The sequence below is a fragment of the Periplaneta americana genome, chromosome 12, assembly GCF_040183065.1.
Source record: "Periplaneta americana isolate PAMFEO1 chromosome 12, P.americana_PAMFEO1_priV1, whole genome shotgun sequence".
NCBI classification, from domain to species: Eukaryota; Metazoa; Arthropoda; class Insecta; order Blattodea; family Blattidae; genus Periplaneta; species Periplaneta americana.
In genome coordinates, this window is record NC_091128.1 from 60,962,604 (window position 1) to 60,985,340 (window position 22,737).

Consider the following 22,737-nt stretch of genomic DNA (forward strand, 5'->3'; position numbering starts at 1 on the left):
TGTTTTGTTTATAGTAATGTAGTAATTTTGTATTATACTGGTGAGTAGAAGAGAAGGCCAATTAAAATAAACCATTATTATTATTATTATTATTATTATATTAGGTAGCCTATATACATAAAAATATGAAAGTATGCTTTGCTTACTAATATAGGCCTAAATATCTGCAGTGCTTGGGAAAAGTGACATAAGTCAGTTTTCACAAACCGTTTTTGATAATTTATTGACAACTTATACTGGTGTATGTCGATTTGATTTCTTTCTGTATGAATTATTGTAATGGGAGGAATACCTATGTATTTTTTTCCAAGCGAACAGATGTTCCGTAAGTTGTCAATAAATTATCAAAAAAAGGTTTGTGGAAACTGACTTGTGTCACTTTTCCCGAGCACTACCGATATAACGCACACAGTACAGGAGCAATATTACGTCCATAAAATGTGTTTTCACAATCATTAATATTGAATAGTTACTCTATCTTAGGTTTCAATCATATTGGTTCCACTCATTAAAAGCTGTAATTAGCCTACATTGTGTGTTAGTTTATAATATAGGCTAGGGCCTATTAGATAATTCTACAGAACTAGACCAAAGGAGGCACCATTTTTTTCTTTAAAAATTGCGTACTACAAAATATATAGAGTACTACGGAAGTGGTTTTATTCACCAATACCTCATACTTTTCACAGAATAACATAGAACTATTCACCTGTTGTACATAGTAATAAATCGCTAATGTATCGCCACAATGGCACATGATGATGGGATATGTAGGTAATTTAAGTGTAGGGCCTACTTAAGTTTGCTCGAGAGGTCCAGGTACAAATTAAGTACTGGACATTGTGTGCTTAGGAGTCAGGACCGCACCAGCAAGAAAGCATTTTTGGTGCCAGTGGAGGTGCAAATTTCTGGACTATGGGTGCTTAGGAGCCTGGACTACACCAACAAAAAAAGCATTTTTAGTGCTAATGGTGATAGAGATTATTGTCGAATCATGTTTTACATTTACTGTAAATAGTGATCCGTTCGCTCGTGACGTCTGATGTGGACAATAAAGCGGTCATATTTAGGCCTACATTCATTACTACGAACAACAGGTGAATAGTTCTAGGTTATTCTGTGGAAAGTATTGGTATGGGAAATTAAAACCACATATATGCTTAATAGGCTACTCTATACTATTCATAGTTGGCCTACGCTATTGTTAAAGAAAACATGGTGTCTCGTTTGGTCTATTTTTTCTATAAAATTACCATTATATTGTATCACATAAAAATGTATTAGTCACTACCGGTGTATCACCTCTTAATAATGCAATAATAATGTAGGTCTAACAACAAATTAAACTTGTACAGGTTATATATGAGACTAATTTTAAGTTCAATGCTCAAGAATATACTTAATTAATAAAATTCCGATATAAAGTTAACATAAATATTAGGGGCTAGCACACTGCACAAAATACATTAGCCTAGACTCTATTCAAAGAAAATGGGTAGATACATTGATATTATTACTAGCCGGCACAAAAATAAATAATTCTACCTCGCCATCCACAATATTGACATTTTAAAACATAATGAGGTTCAAAACGATCCAAAGTACAATCCGATACCTGAAACAACTAATACCTCAGACTTACATCGCATTGGAGAAAAACAATGACTACTTTGGCAGCCCGCAGGACCCACGTTTCAGAAGGACTGCTTGAAACATTGGTAACATAGTTGCAAAAGGAAGAAATTAAACTTCACTCTGTGATTGTAATGGCATGTAAACTGAGAAAATATGAACTAGGCCCTATTAACTTAGTTGTTGTTTAGTCAACTGTCCGAAGACAGGTCTGGACCTCTCAAGTGATACCAAAAAGGCACCACTTATGTGGCAACTAGGCCAGGAAATAATGGGGTAGGGTGGCCAGTTCCTTTCCCCATCCATTGCATACATCGCCGACTAGCTACATTTTACAATAGTCAAACTTCAGATGCATACAAACAATTATTGTTTGTCCTCTATCATACAATCGTCAAGTGAAATGTACTGCCTGATAATAGATGTAGGCCCACATATCAGCCAGAATCTCAATCAGAGGAGAACACTATACTGATGGTCTGTAATATAAAATACTGTAATATTAAACTTATGTAATAATCAAAGCAGGCCTAGTTACATTAGAAAATTATACTGCTATAACAATGTTAAGGACTTTCACTACAGTAGGCTACTCTAATTTTGTAATAGTTACAGCATTACATGAATAAAAACTGACGTTTAAAGCAAAGAACATGAAAGTGCAGCAAAATACATAGGTAAGCCTATCTTAAAATTTGTTTATTAAAACTGAGGATTACCTTATAAGTTAGATAAATAAAAGTCTGTCGGCTTAAATTTTATATTATTCAGCTCAATGTATTCTACGTGAAGATTAATTTTTGGTCCTACAGAATTTATCTGTTATGGTATTAATAACTATCAATGTATTCTGCTCAAATAATGAGATTTCTTTCGTACGCAATATACCGGTAATTAAAGTACAATTATGACGTAATTAACATTAAATACTATGTTAATATTAGCGTGTAATAACCTGACATTTTGTCCAAGAATAGTTAAGATCTCACACTATAGATTTCACCATGAAATAATACTGTTTCGGTTCCCATACTGTTTGCATAGGATATTAAACATAATTACTGTTCCTAATCTGCTATTACTACTTTAAAATAAATCAAATGTATTCAGACATATTTTTAAAAGTATAAAGTTACAACGTCACATTTCAATAAGTATCTCACATTCTTTTCAACGACTTTCAGACTGACAGGTTAAGTAAGCTAGATCGTTTCTTCTATTATGGTTTGGACTACTTTTCAAATTATTATAACATCTATCTAGCCTACTTATAAGTTTACGTAAAACGTTTGTATAAGAACGCAATAATATTTTCTGTAACATTAATGTAACAATTAATAGCTGTCAGCACCAAACTCCACACAATACTGAAATGTCAAAATACTAAATCACAACATAAAGCACTATTTTGAAGTACAATCACGATAGCTCACCATCCTTGGTTTTCGAAGACGAGTTACTTGAATTCTTATCCACTTGACAGTTCATGCTTCATGTAAAACAATATCAATTTACGGAGTATCCCAGTCTCACCGAATTAAGATAATCATATCGGATAATCCAAAATAATAAGCACAAATCACCACACGATACACACGAATTGCACCAACACCGCCATTGCCGACTCAAATCACAGGCTCCTTGATCATACAATACGTTCCATGAGTCTTATGAGTATGAAAAAATTCCGCATAGAGCGCAGCACTTGGCATTTAATCGAGAACCACTGCACTGTAATGCTATATTGACTGATCGATGGCCCTAAAATTATATTTCATTATTATTCTATAACTATTACAGAAAAGCATTGAGAATTTATAACATACTTTTGAACAGTAACATATTTCCTTCTCTCATCTATTTGTAAGATAATAAAATATAGCTTAATATCTTTACGCGGTCCCACACTTTATAGCACATTTAACAACTGCGTATTTATAAATACTTTATGTGAAATTGTAGCGAGGTTAGGTGCTTGTGTCGTGTATGTTATAGCCATCTAAGGTTAATTCGCGGATAGATCAGGTAGGAGTTCGTGCAGTGGACAAATTTATGACAACAGGGGATAATTGAAAAGAGTAAATATGTGACCTATTCTAAAGCGATGTAATTTCAAACAAAATAATGCAACTTTGTCTTTGTACCTGTTCGCTAGTTTCTTCGAGTGCCTTATATGAGGAGGTAGCAATTTTTATAAGTGAAATGTTGCCGGAATATGTGATAAGGGTAGAGTGAGTTAAGTGAGGGGATAGGTAAGTGACAGGAGATCGGGTATTGTGACAAAATTAAAGTGGATTAGGTGATTTACGTTGCTATGTCTATCCACTTCTGGCCATTTATAAATGAATGTTCTGAATAGCATCACCACCGTGGCGTAACAATCTTTATGTTCATTATTTAACAATCAACCATACCACCACAGTATAAAGAAGATATTTATACTGTGACCATACATATAACCGTATTTGTTTGCTTTAGCGATACTGTTCTAGTGCTACTGACCACTAAATTTCAGTATACGGATACTTTACTGACAATAATTATCTTAAAATACTAAAAAAGAGCAGATTTGGCTGTGTTTGTCGAATGCGCATCATCATGCTTACGAAAAGGCACTTTTCAGTATCAATATAATTAAAAGGAAGCTATCCTTGTTCTGAAATTTATCCAATTAAAAACAAAACTGTTTCTATATATTCTCACTGACCGTTCACGTCCACATACCCCGTTATTTATTAAGCTAGTCTTTCACCACTTGTTCAATTACTTCCATAAACAAGACCCAAGTACGGTATCGCTAACATACCTTAAATAATTACCAAGCTAACAGTGATGTAGTAGCGAATAAACATTCAAAGTATTTTATGTTAGTCGTTCATAAATAGAACTATTTGTAACTACTTCTCCACAGGGAAAGCATTCTTGGAAATGTGTAGGCATAGATAATGTTATAGCCCACGTTTAAGTACGGCATTTCACGTAACATAAATTCTTCTTATAGGCCTAATGGACTTTAAAGGCAAGCCAGTGACTTCACACATTTCTATATTTTTCTTACATACCACAATCTATTAATCTGTGGTGATTTTAATTTACCCAATCATGTTACATCTTTAGAAAGACGAAATCGGGAATTTAAGTCCTTTGGAGTTCTTAAGCGTGGATCAAATTAATAGGATCAGAAATGCGCACGATAATATCACAGTCTAGTATATACAGTCCCGTAACTTGAGTTGTGAGGGTGCTAGGAACAATAAATAGTCTGTACCGGTATTGTCGGACCATCGGATCTGTGCCCCGTAAGATATGCGAACTGAACCCTAATTCCTTCTCAGCCTCGGTAATTCATTTCTGTCCCTGCATTCCTATCTCTCTCTTTTCTATCTCTCCCCCACTATTCACAATTTTGAGCCTTCTTGCGGGACAGTTTATTTGCACTTGCAGTCCAGTGTTATCAACTCAACATGAATACTGTAGCACGAAGTGGTGAAAAAAATATTAAGCAAATAATGGCATTTTTCGATGAAGTGAAACAATATCTCTTTCCTATAAATATGGCAACGACAAAAGCAGCTGGGATCACTGGCGAGGCTTATTTTACTTCAATTGATTACGTATTAAAATTACTTATTTAACTAATACTAATACAATATGTTATGTAATTTATATAGGCAGGTCATAGCGCCTAATAAAGAAAATGAGGAGAGAGGGAGTCTGTGCAGGAGATGAAAAGTTAGAATCACCAGGGAAGAACAGACTAAGGGAACCTTTAATTCTTGTAGATCATATGAACCAATGTATATTTTAAGAAAAAAGATACAAGAATTTAATACCTTGCAGAAAGAAGTTCCGACATTGAAGAAATTACTGAAGGTTGCGAGAGAAGCAATAATTTCCAAGGTTGGAGAGAAACGGTACGGAAAGTGATTCGAGATATGCGATTTAGGTTTAAAAAATGTAGAAATACAAGATGTATTTTGATTGAAAGAAATTATATTGTAGCATGGAGGACCAGTTATTTATGATAACGTTTGACGAAAGTTTGGCAACATCCTTATTCGGCAAGGTTCGTGGTCTGCTGTTGTGACGTGATGCGAGGAAAGCGGGTGGAATGGAGTGAGTACAGCATTAACTTTTTCAAGAACGACGACAGCGCTGAAGGGGCACAGATCCGATGGTCCGACAATACTATTTCGCATTGTCTGTAATGAGGCGATATTAGCGACCCTAGTGGTTAGCAACTATCTATAGATGCATATTTACTACGTATTGAGCTTCGTGACTGTATATACTAGACTGTGATAATATCTAGGGTGTTCGGGGAAAAGGACTTGTCAAAATATGCGATTTTTTTTATTGCTTTAATCAAGTGCATAGGTTGTATCTCACCTTCAGACATAAACATTTAAGTCAATATTCAAGTATATGAAGGAGACAAATGGATGGAGAAAATCACCCGTTATATTTTCTCTAATTTACTGTAGGGCAAAAGCACGTAAGTCGACTTAAGTGTTTATACCAAGCTTTCCACTGACTTAGATGCTTAGTGCAGAACAACTGAATGAGTAATAGCAGTATTGTCGCCTCGCTGAATACGTTATAATATTTCATCAGACCACCACTGTGGTCTCTTACGCAGAGGGCCCGGGTTCGATTCCCGGTCGGGTTTAATTTACTTGTTGAGTTTTTTCAGGGTTTTCCCTCAACCGTAAGGCAAATGTCAGGAAATTCGGTCCACAACATCCCTGAACTATACTGTGTCCCTAAATATCACCGGGCTCATTCATAACCGAAATCATATTCATAACAAACTAGTCTCAACAGTGGTACACAGGCCTTCGGATTTCACCCAGAAGATTAACTCGCGATATGACCAAAGATGTTAAAGCGAGTATAAATAACAGCGAGGGGAATATATCATCTCAGCTCGTAGCACATGCAGATGTGAAGACAGCATAAACGTACCAGAAGAAAACTGGGTGTTTCTTTGGTTTTATCGAATTTAAAAGAAGAAGCTATAGTCGCGTCACTGTTATTTCCGACATGACTCCGTCTCTTTGCTTGCGTCTTAGGAAGTGAAGGCTCTATAAAGTCTAGGTAGGTATTATCGTTCGCCATTTTTGTTCTTTCGTTGCCGAGCTACCAGACGAGGAATCTGTTTGTCGCACAGTTCAAAATTATTATATCGTAGCTCCTATGATAATAAATCAAACGCACTGTAATTTTTAGGATACACAGATAAATGTCTAACGAAAGCATAGCAAAAATTCTAAATCAAAATCTTTTTTGGAAAGTGAGAAAAAAATTATTAACTTCAAAGTGAGCTGTCAAAAATAGATATTGGCATGATAAGCGACAAACTTTTTCATTTTTCACGTTAGATAGTGGGTCAAAACGAGAGAAATGTTTAGGAAGAATGGAAATTACATTTAAAAGTGGCTGTCATTCAAAATCTTTACTAGTTTGCAAGTTAAATAAATGCGGTTGTTTTTTCTGGCGAACTTTCGTATGTAGAGTGGCAACTTAGTCTGTTACAACTGCGGATTCTCATAGAAATCTTCACTCTGATTTCAAATTTATTTTCAAAATATTTTCATTGCTTAAGGTTTTCGAATAAATCGTGAGTTCTGAAATGTAATTGAAATCTTTCTAGTACATTAATAACATCTACGCTGTTAAACACTAGCATGACATACTTTGAAATTGAGAAAAATGAAAAGAATGTCATAGTAGTCTTTAAATTTATTATGTGTATTACTGTCATTATTATTATTATTATTATTATTATTATTATTATTATTATTATTATTATTATTATTATTATTATCCATGATCATCATCATGATTATTTCATGAAATGAAGCTCTCTTGTTTCACTTTCCTGCCCTAGCAGAAGAGCTAATCCACTCCATACCGATCAAGAACTGACATTGCTATCTCCGACTTTCTTTTTTTAACGTTTTCGGATACATTTAACACTTTACTTGGTTTACTGAGTCTTGAGTTCAGAAGAAAGGCAAAAAATATATTTAATAATATGAGGATTTATATGCAATAAAAATATGGAAATATGAATACAGTACATTTTATTTGGCGGTGTCAAGCGCTTGTGGCCTTCTCTTCCACTCAACCAGGACTACAATAAATACAGATACAGAAGTTATAATAATAATAATAATAATAATAATAATAATAATAATAATAATAATAACACTGCCAGATAAAATGAAATAAATTAAGTGCTTATTACCTTCTCTTCCACCGAAATTATTACGGTATTATTATTGTTGAATGGAAGCGAAGGCGACAAGCATTAACATTGATGAATAAATGCGTTCATATTCCCATATTTTTATTGCATATAAATCCCCATATTAATAAATATATTTTTACTTTTCATCTGAGCCCAAGACTCAGTAAAGTGTTAAACGTATCCGAAAAAGTTAAAAAAGAAAGTTTGAGATAGCAATGTCAAATCTTGATCGATTTGGAGTGGATTACCTCTTATGCTAGGGCAGGAAAGTGAAACAAGAGAGCTTCATTCCATGAAATAATCGTAATGCTGCTGCTGCTGCTGCTGCTGCTGCTGATGATGATGATGATGATGATGATGATGATAGTGACAGTAGTATCCATAATAAATTTAAAGACTACTATGACATTCTTACCATTTTTCTCAGTTCCAAAATATGTCATGCTAGTGTTTAATCAGCGTAGATCTTATTTATATACTAGAAATATTTTAATTACATTTCAAAACTCACGGTTAACTCGAAAACCTGAAGCTATGAAAATATTTTGAAAAAAATTTAAAAAATGAGAGTAGTTCTAACAGACAAACGTTGCCACTCTGCACAAGAAAGTCCGCCGAGGGGAAGGGGAATTCTTTAACTTAACGTAACTCGCAAACCAGTAAAGATTTTGAACAACAGCCACTTTTAGAAGTAATTTTTATTCTTTCCAAACATTTTTCTCGCTTTGGCCTCAATCTAACGTGAAAAATAAACAAGTTTGTCGCATATTATGTCAATGTCTATTTTGGACAGTTCACTTCGAAGTTAATAATTTTTTTTCTCACTTTCCAAAAAAATATTTTGATTTAGAGTTTTTTTTCTGTGCTTTAACTAGATTCATTTATGAATCCTGAAAGTTGCAACGCAATTGACTGACTGTCACAGGAGCTATGACATGATAATGTTTAACGGTGCGGAAAATAGCATCCTTGTGTGCTTTCTGCGAACGCCAATGAAAGAACCGAAATGGCGAGCGATTATATTTAGTATTTATCGAGCCTTAGGAAGTGCATAACGTCATCAGCAGCGAATGACAAGATGCACACATTTAAATGTAGCCAACTTGTGACGTGATTGGCTGCTGGAAATAAGAGCGACGTGACTATAGTCGTATTAATTATGAAGGTAAGATATTAATAAAAAATATGATTTTCACATATATGTAGGCCTATTCATGAATATAGTATGTGTTAAAATGTTACATCAAATCATAAAGAACAATACTTTTACATTGTCACTGCCTAGATGGAAGATTAAATGTAATTAAAACTTATTTTATAGTTAAAATAAAATTTCAGAAAATAGTATTATCTCATCAACTGCGCGCGGACAGCTATATTGTAAACATTTCAACTGCGCGCGAATAGCCATACTGTAAACACATCAACTGCGCACGTCAGTATACTTAGCAATTTTCATATACAATTTTATACAAAATAGAACATTAATATAATAATAATAATAATAATAATAATAATAATAATAATAATAATAATAAAAAACAAAGTACCTAATATAATGGTTGCACTGGGTATTTGAGCTAACATTTCCTTGTACCCAGCAATGATACTTTCGTTGAGGATTTAATGAGTATAATTCCCACAAATCCAATTGTAACTAACTATGCTGATTACTTAACTTCTAATTTCATAGAGTCAGATGCAACATTTCCTCCCGAAATTTGGACTTCAGATACAATAACATCAGAAAGAACCACAAACGCTTGTGAGGCTTTTCATTGGGCTTTCGGCCTGAATTTTAACACATGCCTTTGTCGATGCCATTATCCATACACAGACTAGCACATACATCAAAATTAGTGGTATTTATAGTGCCAGACCTAATCCTGCATATGAAAAGCACAGAAATATATTATAGAACAACTCATTTCTCAATACAGACAAGGAAATATTAGCTGATTACATTTTTTAAAAAGCGTGTTTTATTATTATAATAAGAAATAATTTTTTGACAAGAATCCAGTCCGAGTATTACCATTTTAACTTATTGACACATACCCAGTTCGGGTACTAGTATTTTAAAGTTCTTGACACGTACCTAGTTTGGGTACTAGTATTTTAAAGTTCTTGACACGTACCTAGTTTGGGTACTAGTATTTTAAATTTCTTGACAAGTACCTAGTTCGGACATTTTTAACCATACATATATTCATAAAACAGAGAGTCCTAAATCTTTGAGAAATAAGCAAGAACTGACCCCTGTGCACAGTTGATATATACCCAGAATTGACTGCTGCTCATAGTTCATATATACCCACTGATATCCCACCTGACCACTGCGCTCAATTGATGAGTTTCTGGCAGGTAAAATTTTGGCTTGCACATAATTGCCGCTCTCCGCATCGGTCATGTTGTTCTGTTCTCCACCACCTGTGGAGACAAAATCGAAATTCCCACGTCTCAGCTATGTTCAGAGCTCTACTTGAACAGAAGTCAACCATCAAAACAATCGATAAGTTCATGATATCAGGTCATAGTCATATGGAAGTCAATGTTGACCATGCTGTCATAGAAGAGAAGATAAAGACAAAAATAAAAATATTTCATCCCTATGACTGGTTCTGGATGGTGCGCTCGAGCAGCATTAAATCTGAAGTCGTCGAGATGCAGCAGAGTGACTTCCTTGAATTTTCTTCGCTTTTGAAGGGACCATTGGCGCTGAGGAAGAAGGACAAAGAAGGAAACTCCTTCACGTGCAGTGGTTAAAGTATTTTTCGAACGATTTTGAGACACTTCACCCCAAAAATAATTCCTAGGCAGGAGCAGTCAGTTTTCAAAATTGTCCCTAAAACGGCGAGACACTGATGAAGAAGATGTTTCATTCAATACAATAATATATAGGCCTATACCAATCAGTATGGAGAGAAAAAAAGAAAGATCTAATTTCCCTGCTCCCATTAATCCCTACAATATTTTATCAATCCTATAAGGAACTGCATATCACAAATTGTGAGGATGTAGATCCTGACTTAGTAGAAACTCAAGAAGAGTTCTAAGTGAAAGAACATAATGATTACATTCTTAAGATTTGAGTAGAGTATGTGATCCTTAATGTTTAATAGTTCTAAGCTTTGAGTATGAGATCCCTAATGTTAAGTTAAGATGTTCTACTTTAATATAGACTTGTTTGCCTTGGTTGTTCATATTATAGTATCATACTATTTACTACTGTATATTGTTGTATTGAATTTATATTGTCACAATCACTTAACTCATGTCAAAAGAAAGTGCAGTTTCACTTAAGTCACAAAAATACTAAAGTAATATTTAAAACAATAAATTTGTATAGAATATATGTATAACCTTCAAGTATTGATGTATTAACAAGTAGAACAAGTTCATACATAAAACTAGCACAAATTTTTCTGTCATGGGGATGAAATTATATAATATGCTTCCCAGTCAATATTATAAGTTACTAACCAATAGTTTCAAAACTAGATTTTATAATTGGCTTTTAATTAATCCTTTCTACTCTGGAGATGAGTTTCTTAACATAAATTCTTACGAAATTGTTTTTTAATAAACAGATAAAGTTATTTACATTTAGTTACAAATCTTACATTAAGAGTGAAGTGTTTTCATACATTTTTTAGAGTTTCAAAATGTTTTGTGTTTTCATTCTAATTAAACTTCACTGTTTTCAATTATATGTGTATTTTCAAATGTATGTTTTTTTACCCTGTCATTGTATGTTTAATGGCTTAATTAAAATGAATTGAATACAGTTTATATTCATTAGAATAAACATAAAAATGTGTTTTTTGACTATGATATGATTTTGATTTTTTCCGAACCTTCATATAGCAGACTTCATTATCATCACTAAAGCTGTGGTTTGCTTACGGCGATCATAACCAGGCGCACATCGTTGGCGATTGTCGCCTGGAGTTGCTAGCAGTTAAAATGAATGCGCACGGTTTCTTTACAGCAATGATGGCCAACGTAGATCGTTGGACGCAACGAGGTTGCTTCTGAAGCAAATTCAGGACGTATATCGCCGCATACATGTTCAATAATCGATATTTAGAGAAGGTCATGTAGAAATATTGAATCGAGTTATGGCAGCAAAACAAATGAGAATAGACAGCGATGTAAGCTGATAAAGAAACCATTTCCTGATGATCATCGCCAGCATTTATAATCACCGGCGATGTGCATCCGGCGATGATCGCCGTAAACAAACCATAGTCTAATAGCTGTAAGATGAATTTGTAATATTAAACATAGCCTTGAACCTGTGGTAACTGAGGATTCACATCATCCAGCAATAGAATTTGATATTATTTTCAATCTGAATAAAATTGGTAAGAAAAACGATACCAGACATCAGGATAATTATAACTTCAAATGTGGTAATTATTTACAATTGTATGACTTAATAAACTCTAAACAATTGGAGGTAGTAAATGAAAAATGTGATGTTGAGGATGCTGTTGAAGTATTTTATAGTAAATTATATGAAGCAATGAATGAGTGTATACCTAAATGCACTAAGAAAAGTCGATATTATCCGAGTCGGTTTCCTTAAAGTCTCACAAAAAAATTAAAAAAGCAGCACAGACATGGGAAAAAGTTCAAAACAAGTAAGTCTGAATATCATAAAATTAAATATCTGGAATTGAGAGAAGAAATTGGAGTTGAGATTAAACATTTCTATAATGATTTTATTGTTAATGTAGAGAATGCCATATTAAATAATGATAATTCCTTTTGGCAATATATAAATAATACAAAATCAAATGCAGCTGTTATTACTAATATGAAATATGGAGATAATAAGTTACAAAATGATAAAGAAATTCTTAATGGTTTCAAAGAGTATTTCAATCAGTTTATTCACCAAATTCTGTGACTGTTCTAAGTAATCTTATTAATATTGAAAGTAATAATGTTATTATTAATTTCAATGGAGAGACAGAGTTCAATGTTAGACAGGCCAGAAAAAAATTAAAACCTAAAAAATCTGTAGGTCCCGATAAGATCCCAGCATACACTGTAAAAGCTCGCCAGGACTGCATAATTCCTCCTTTAATGTATACAGGGTTTTTATTTCAAAACTTCCTAGTCTAAATACTAATTATTAAAAATTGAATTCAAATTAAACAAAAAACACGTTAAATTTAGATACTGAGGGGGAAGTCTGAAAACAGGCTTAATTGCATTTTAGATTTCACTCCCCATCTCCAGCTACTCCCACTTTGAAATTGCAAATGGCACCCCTATATTTTTATACTGAATTCCTGAATTCTTTGAAACCACAAGGATTGCTACCACACAATTGAATACTGGAAAGAAGATAGATTTATTTCACCGTCAATTAAGTAACTTTTGGGCAACTCTAGATAATTTCCATGAGGAACCAGTCAGTTAAATATGAAGTTAGTTGAATAGATTACCGGTACTAATGTCCGACTTAATACTGGTACCTATTTTGTACCCATCTGTGAAGAATTCAATTTCTGAGATGGAATCAATATCACAACGTCCACATACCCCATTATTTATTAGGCTATGTCATTCACCACTTGTTAAATTATTTCCATAAACAAGAGACAAGTATGGTTTCACTAATGTTTCTTAAATAATTACAAGATAACAGTGGGGTAGTAGCAAATAAACATTCAAAGTATTTTATGTTAGTCATTCATAACTAGAAAAGTTCTGTTTTAAGCCCAAATTTATTTAATATAATGTAACATGACTTACCTGATGTTGTTCTACCTGAGGTAAAAGTAAATATCTATGCAGATGATGTTACAGTATGAGCTACGAACAACGATCCAAACGAATCATTAAGAGTTATACAAACAGCTGTAAATAATATCAGTAATTGGATATCCAAATGGAATCTATCTCACAATCAAAAACTGAATATACTGTCTTCACAAAAAGATATACCTTAAAAAACTATAAACCTCACATTTATTTGAATAATCAAGACATTCAGTACAATCCAACTCCTAAGATCCTAGGATTAATTTTTGATGAAAAAACTTTTATGGAAAAAACATTTAACCAATGTTGCTTTGCAGTGTCTACCACGATTAAATCTCTTGAAGATCATAGCTAATAAGAAATGGGGATCAGATATCACGACAATGCGTCTGTTTTATAATTCTTATATACGATCAAAATTGACCTATGGATGTGAAATATGGGAAGGAGCATCAGCAACTCATCTACAAAAAATTTCTGTTCTTGAAAACTAAGCCTTAAGATTATGCCTAGGAATACCAAAAACCACATCAACTGTTGCCCTAAAAATTGAATGTAATATTCAACCAATCAGACACTATCTATTACAAAAGGATGTAAAATTACATTTAAAATTGCAAGCCTCATCCAGATCTCAGATGTTCTTCAAACTGTCAGATAATATCCTGTACAATTTCTATAAAATAAACAAAGAAAAAATACCAATTTATATCACAGATACACTCATTGCTAAAACTCCAGTTGTGAACGAAATTCCTCCGTGGAAATGAGTGATTCCAGAATATAGCATAGAAATTCCAGGAAATCATTCCAAAAATGATCCTCCATACATTCTTAAGTTAGATGCCATGGAACTACTCTACAGCACATATAAGGATCACCTTCAAATTTATACAGATGGATCTCTAAATCCTAATAATGGGACATTAGAAGCAGGGTATTATATTCCAAAATATCAAGAAAGTTATTTCATACCATGTGTTACTCAAATTTCTGAAAAATCTATTTGCATACTTATCGACTCCAAGGGGCCTATATTTAATATAATTAAATATGTACCAAACCTATATGCACATAGAATTATTCCAGTTCAGAAACAACTAAGTAAACTAAAAAAACTCCAAAAGGAAATAACATTTCAATGGATACCTAGTCATTGTGGCATACCTGGAAACGAGAAAGTCGATAATATTGCAAAACAGGCAACATATTTGCAACCAAGACCACTTCAAGTGATATATCTATCCAGTGCTTTTGCTTCAATAAAGTCTCATTTTACAAACCTATGGATCAACAATTGACTCTCTTCTGACAAAGGAAAAATTTTACAGTCTGTACAAAAGAAACCAAATGACCTAGAAATGTAAAAAAACTTGCTCAGACATGTTCAAACATTTTTAACAAGAGCCAGAACAGGTCACATTGTCACTCAATTGTACCTACACCGATTTCACATTTCTGATAATCCTACTTGTCTGTGGTGTAATAATCAAGATGAAGATCTAGAACACATTCTTCTATACTGTCCATCCATAAACCACAAAAGAAGTAAATTAAAATCATCAGTACCAGTTGCAGAAGACACAGCCCTGCAGTATATATTGACTACACCCCAACTCTCGCTATTAGCAACAGGTATCTATAATGAACATCGATCAAAATATCCCTCATCTCTCATGAAAAACAAAAACTGAATAGACTACAGTGGACTATAGTGGACTTTATGTTGTCAGCAAACAGCTGGATACATTAAGAAGATTGATTGATTGATTGATTGTTTCATAACTAGAACTATTTATAACTGTACTTCTCCACAGGGAAAGCATTCTTGGAAATGTGTAGTCCTAGATAATATTATAGCCTACATTTCATTATTTCACGTACCGGTAACATAAATTTTTTGTATAGGCCTAATGGACTTAAAAACAAGCCAGTGACTTCACACATTTCTATATTTTTCTTACATACCACATAAGCATACTTTTTAAGTAGGTATTAGTATTTATAGGTGTACTATTGTTCGCAATATTTATTTTGCAGTTAACGATCACGGCATATTATTGAAGAAAGTTGGTTTATTTGTTGTTTATTGTTCCGTTGGTTGAATAAATTACTAATGCCCGACTTAATACCTATTCTTTACTCATCTATGAAGAGATAGAATCGATATCACGAAGTTTTTGTCATTCAGTCTGCTCTCAAAAAAGCTGAAAGTTAGAATTTATAAAACTGTTATATTACTGGTTGTTCTGTATGGTTGTGAAACTTGGACTCTCACTTTGAGAGAGGAACAGAGGTTAAGGGTGTTTGAGAATAAGGTGCTTAGGAAAATATTTGGGGCTAAGAGGGATGAAGTTACAGGAAAATGGAGAAAGCTACTGCACGCATTGTATTCTTCACCTGACATAATTAGGAACATTAAATCTCAGTTTTAAAAGACTAGGAAGTGCATGACATTGTGATTATTATCAACATTAATTGTGGAAACGTTACATTTAATTAGAGGTACAGTAGATTGATTATTAAACTTGGTTATAATATTATTGACAGAGATAATACCAGTCTATGAAAAATAGTATCACTACACCTAGTCAATGCATTATTAAATTGAATATACCAGTTGCCCTATCCATTTAGAGTCAAGCACCTGTGATGGGAGCCACATAACTTTGGTATACGTATGCTAGAGACCCAGCGGAATGTTGAAACAGCCCTGTTGAGAACTCCCCATGAGACAGTATGCCAATCTGGATAGGCTAATTACGCCCCTCTTATTTCATATATAAGTTTTGAACTACTATACAATAACGCAGCTTTAGGAAATTTAGCAACATTTTGGCGGGATTTCATTGCCATGATTTCGAAGAAACAGTCATGCCTGCTTAGAGAAACTTTTCAAAACATATCTATGCGAAAATTTAATGAAAGGGATACAGGTCATAAATGAGACACAGCATTATATTGAACAGACAATAGTATGTAATTTCATTTTAAAGAACAAACATAAAGCATTCCTTTTTTTCTGCAAGTTTCTTATGTCATATTTTCTTATTAATATGCTGAAGACATGTAGTAAATATTATAAATTAAATTAGAGAGTACATTTACATTACATACGTACACAATTGATTCAGCACAAAATGTACACAATTACTACAGTACGGTACAGTCATTTTCTTAAAAATTATAAATAAAATGTACATTCTAAAAGAACACAAATGTGGATCAAAACTGTGTTTTCTTTTTAATCTGTGCAAATATGTATATCACAAATAAATACATCAAACATACAAATGCAATCATTAACGGCACTCACTAGAGTAAAATGAAATGGTATTCTATATCCTTTCTCTAGAATCTTCTTAAGTTGTATTTTTTTAAAGACAGTTCAGACACTCTCTTTTCAAAGAAGTCCGTTTGTCTGTACTGCTTTAATGTATTATGGTATTATCATAAAAAAATGGTAACATATTTTCATACAATAAGCAGTTATAATAAATAACTGTACTGAAATAAAAGAATCTTACAAGAAAATTACATTACATACATTCACGTTTCTTGACTACATCTCAACTAATGCTCACATTCATAACCTCATTGTTCATACGTTTATGAACTTGACTGTTTAACACAGCACCACATTTATTCACCTTCATTCATTAAACTGCGTGTTTATTTCTTGTGATTTTGACAATTTAATTGTTTTATAAATAGATTTTGTTATTACCAACAGCATACACTTATTTTTCTTTAGTACATTACGGTATAATGTGTTAATAGCATACAGTATGTGTTCGGCCGGATTATTGAATAGGGTATTACAACATACATCATTTGTTACATTTCACTTCACACCAAAGAACATATCAATGCCATCACACTTATGTATATGCAATATCAGAATGGCTCGAATTCTTTCATGCTATATAGCTCATTCTAAATCTACAAGATATACGTCATTAAATCATAACCGTATGAACTTCTGACTGATTATTTGTTATTCAGTATTTGAGTCAATTTACAAAGTAAATTCTATTTAAATAACAGAAAACGTAAGTGATGTGTAATTAGTGGTGTACCGGTATAATAAAAATTAGATAACTTCAACAGAGGGCTTAAAAATCGCATTAAAATATTAGGCCTTCATAATAATCTCAAGACAGAGACATACTTCTTCAAAAGGAGGCTACTTGATACCTCTTTATATTTTGTAGTCACTGATAATATTCCTGTAACTTCTTTCATAGAAACTCACCACTGTCAATGGAAAATAGTACCGGTATGGTACCAAATGAAGGCTGTTAAACTGATGACATAAAAAACAAAAACCAAATAGGTACGTACATCAGTTCATTGTGCTTAATGACATAATTTCAATGGTTTACGTTTTGGTTGTGTTGTAAACTTGTTATGTATGACCTCATAGATATACTGTATCTGTTACACTGAGATGCATTTTAAGTACATACAAAATAAAGTTACAGTACTTACATAGAGCAGAGGATTTACTTTTACCCACTTGAGAAGAATGTTGAAATGGAAAGCCAGAATAGAGGGGAGCTGAGTTCACTTTTCTCCCTTATCAGACATAAGTGTTTCCAAGTGTGCCTGATAGTCTCCTTCTGAAAATTCTTTGTCATCTTGAGTTTCCCTACGACGCCGTCGGCGTGAATACTGACTCGTAGCTTCAATGCATAGGACTGCGAACCTGTTGTTGCAAGAGAAACGCTCCTGGTCCAACAGTTTGTTCTTGAGCAATGAAGAGGCAAGGCCCACCTTATCTGTGCTAGCAGAGTGCCATGCGTCGCAGTACGTATCCATGGCTCTCTCACCTAGTAGGTGGGAGCCATGCCATACAATTTTCTGTGGCCTAGAGAAAAAAAACAATGTGCATAATACCATGTGCGTATTGAGAAAGAGATAGACACATTGTATGGAATGGGAGTAACAATAATGGTCATAACCACAAACATTTTTATGGAGTTTCAGAGAACTTCACTGTTTCAGACGTCACCCTTTCCACTTGTAACCTTTGGGTTTTTGCTTCTAACGTATTATCATTCTCAGAATTTTGTTAATGTTTATTTCTATAACAAGTTCTGCCTTATTATTTTTGTATTTTCCTATTTCATGTTTGTCAATATATACCGTTCTACTAAACACAAAATAAATATGGCAAATGCCTGTTATTACTCGGATGAGAAGCTTTTATCATCCAGTTTGTTGTCAAAAAATCTGAAAGTTAGAATTTATAAAACAGTTATATTACCGGTTGTTCTTTATGGTTGTGAAACTTGGACTCTCACTTTAAGAGAGGAACATAATTTAAGGGTTTATTAAAATTTTTAAGAGGCATATTGGTCCGACAAGTTAGCATATAAATGAAATAAGTATAAAAATCCTTCAATAACTGTCTATTTTAACCTAATGAGTACAGTAACTTAATACAAAAAATTACATTAGGTCATTACACATTAAAATATGACTAGCGCTTTTGCCAATTAAATGGCATCTTCAGGTCTAGTTAGCATATGGTAATGCTTTAAGCATAAAGACATAGGTAAAAAGCAACATAATAAAATGTGATAAAATACGTGATGTGAGATAATTGCAAAATTATATGAATGACTGCACAAACAGAAAGAAATGTGATAATAATAACTTGAAAAAGGCGTAGTGGTTGTAGTAATTAAACCTCATATAGAGTCTAGATGTTAAAATACAGAATCTGTGCCTTGAATAGAAGTCTGCAAAACATGTATGCAGCTTATGAGTATAAAGATGACACGGTTATGTTGCTTTTTACCTATATCTTTATGCTTAAAGCATTACCATATGCTAACTAGACTGAAGATGCCATTTAATTGGCGAAAGTGCTAGTCATATTTTAATGTGTAATGACCTAATGTAATTTTTTGTATTACTGTATTCATTAGGTTCAAATAGACAGTTAATGAAGGATTTTTATACTTATTTCATTTATAATTTAAGGGTGTTTGAGAATAAGGTGCTTAGGAAAATATTTGGGACTAAGAGGGATGAAGATACAGGAGAATGCAGAAAGTTACACAACACAGAACTGCATGAATTGTATTCTTCACCTGACATAATTAGGAACATTAAATCCAGACGTTTGAGATGGGCAGGGCATGTAGCACGTATGGGCGAATCCTGAAATGCATATAGAGTGTTAGTTGGGAGGCCGGAGGGAAAAAGACCTTTGGGGAGGCCGAGACGTAGATGGGAAGATAATATTAAAATGGATTTGAGGGAGGTGAGATATGATGATAGAGACTGGATTAATCTTGCTCAATGGCGGGCTTATGTGAGGGTGGCAATGAACCTCCGCGTTCCTTAAAAGCCAGTAAGTAAATAAGTAAGTATACCATTCTACTTCGGCAGCTGGTTAGCTCAATCAACAGAGCAACTGCTATGGACTAGAAGGTCCAGGGTTCAATTCCAGATGGTGATGGAATTCTACCTCCATATCCTCCCTACGCTTTCATAGCGTGTAAAGGAGATACCTTTACCTTTGCTGTTCTACAGAGTTCCTATGCAGACTGGTCTCACTCCAGCCTCCATCTAACAAAATCTGTTGGCGGGTGTCAAAAGATTATATATACCGACATATGGACAGGTCCATACACGCTTCCCTAATCTGACCAGTACTGCTCCACTCTCCACTACTTAGCTTCCACAGAACGGATGTTCCACACGACCATCATATAAGCTGATGGAACATGACTACTTGTGACTGGTCTCCATAGGAATGTTCCAGACCGGTACTTTAAATTCTTCTGAAATGTCATAGGCTAATTGAGGAATCATCTGGAGTAACGTTGTAAGGGACAATTTTGCTCAAAGTGGGACTTTTGTGAATAATGTTGTACAGAACATCCTACAGACGGTGTGCATTCGTATAATGGTTAGATTTAATTTTTGGAGGTATATTTTTGGAAGAATGTTGTGTAATACAAACAATAGATTACGCAAAATAGTGTAAAAGTTTCTCGTTCTCCCATAACACATTTAAATAAAGGAAGAAAAAGAAACATTAATATACCGGTAAATCATTGAAAGAATGCTCAAAAGAAGAGGTTGAGGGACAGCAGACAGCAGTGTGAGAAGAGGAAAGGGAAGAAAATCAATGCAAAACCCAAATCTAATGAGGTGTGTGTGTTTTTTCGTTATACTGTGATATATGAAGGATACAGGGAAGAAAGATCAGTGTCCACCAAAAGTGAAAAACCAGTTATTACTTGGAATGTAGTTATTACTACCAATACGATAATGACGATATTAATAACGATGAAGTTTTGTTCTCCAGAATAACAAACAGTGTTGTGAAAATGAAATAAAATCAAAATCTGCCATTATAGATATACTCAGTGAACAAATTGAAACTCTGAAGAGGGAAAATGCAGTATTACAACAGCATAATTCTGAACTTCAAATAAAAATAGCAAGTTTGGATAATGGATTCAACATGGTGCAGCCTAACCACAAACGACGCTATTCAGATACAGTTATTAAAATATATATCAAGATACAACCCTCCATTATCATCTCAAATGAGCTTGAACAACAGATTTGGTGTTCTTGAAAAACATGAAGAAGATTGGCTTCAGAGAGGTGAAACCAGAGTGAATAGTCACGTTCAGGCACCAATAAATAAGCAGTGAACATAAAGACGTGAAAAAACAGCATTCACTATTGAAATTCTCCGGTGCAGTCTGCAGGGAAAGAGGTTATGCAGTTCAATGTTTTCCTGGAATTAAAGCTGATGAACTTCGATACAAAGTTGAGCAAATGGACTTGAAGAAATATGACCCAAAAATTGTAGTGATACACGTAGGGACTAACAGCATTCGGAAGGGTGTAGCAGCTGAAGAAATTATAGCAGACATGTTAGATGTAGTGGATAAAATAAGATCAGAAGTGAAAGATGTGAAAATAGTAATTAGCAGTCTACTCAGAAGATTAGAATTAATAGTGAACTTGATTGGTTGTGTTCAGTTAGACAGTGTACAATGGTTGATGGAAACTGCTGGTTGTATGATAACGATTTTGCGAGAGATGGAATACATCTAAATTGCAGGGGATCCTTTAAACAGGGCGAGTTGTTGTCTAATGCAATTGAATCACCCAAACAGGGAAACATCATCACGACACAGCAATGCACGTAGACTGCAGGTATCGGAACCCGAGACTGGTGATGCTGACGGAGAGCAGCATGTGAACGATACTGAGGACAGCAATGCAGTAGGACTACAGGCACCAGAACCCGAGACCAGTGATGCTGGCAGAGAGCAGCATGTGGGCGACGTTGGGGACAGCAATGGAGTTAGATCACAAATAGATAATACCAGCACAAGCACCAGCAATCTGAGAACATCAGCGAGATCCATCAAGCCTCCATCTCACCTAAATGATTTTTTATACTTCAACAATCAGTAATAAAGGAAGTTGAATCCTTAAAAGTAAAATATAACTTTAAGACTTTTGGTAATAATGCATATTCCAATCTAACCATATTTCATCAAAATAGTGTATAAGAAATAAAACTTTAGAACTTGATATAATTGCAACTAAGCTTAATCACAAAAGTATTCATATTATTTGTCTCACAGAACACTGGTTGCAAGAAGAAGAAATTTCCTGTTATTGTGTACCAAATTTCAAATTATCTAGTGCCTTCTATCGTAAGACATTTAAAAACGGAGGTACAATCATATTTACAAAAAATAGCCTAAAGTCAAAACAAACAAATCATACTGCATTTTTAAATGATGAAAATAATTTTGAACATTCCACTATATAAATTGATCTCACAACTTACAAAATTACTGTAGTGTGCATATATTGCTCACCTGATGGATGCATACAAACACTTTTTATAAAACTAGAAACTCTTATAACTACACTCAGGCATAACAAAAAACCATTAGTCATATGTAGTGACTTCAATATAAACACACTGATCAGAAATAACTTCACTTCTGAATTTTATTCGCTACTCAATTCTCATAACATGTATTGATCAAATACTAATAATAAAAAACTCCTTCACTTTT

At 33.8% G+C, this 22,737-nt stretch overlaps 2 protein-coding genes across 14 annotated transcripts in view; both read right to left on the reverse strand.

Moving 5' to 3' along the window:
* Nucleotides 1–3,251, reverse strand: part of Eip63E (cyclin dependent kinase Eip63E) — a 1,061,463-nt gene extending 1,058,212 nt beyond the window's left edge. For both annotated transcript variants that reach the window (XM_069841421.1, XM_069841419.1), the window contains exon 1: nucleotides 3,066–3,251. In XM_069841421.1, the coding sequence (XP_069697522.1) occupies nucleotides 3,066–3,120 (55 nt within the window). In that variant the 5' untranslated portion in view covers nucleotides 3,121–3,251. The remainder of the gene's footprint in view (nucleotides 1–3,065) is intronic.
* A 13,368-nt stretch (nucleotides 3,252–16,619) lies between these two features.
* The window catches only part of LOC138710493 (collagen alpha-1(XVIII) chain-like), an 864,740-nt gene continuing 858,622 nt past the window's right edge, over nucleotides 16,620–22,737 (reverse strand). For all 12 annotated transcript variants that reach the window (XM_069841426.1, XM_069841424.1, XM_069841425.1 and 9 more), the window contains one exon: nucleotides 16,620–18,533. In XM_069841426.1, coding sequence (XP_069697527.1) covers nucleotides 18,230–18,533 — 304 coding nt within the window. In that variant the 3' untranslated portion in view covers nucleotides 16,620–18,229. The remainder of the gene's footprint in view (nucleotides 18,534–22,737) is intronic.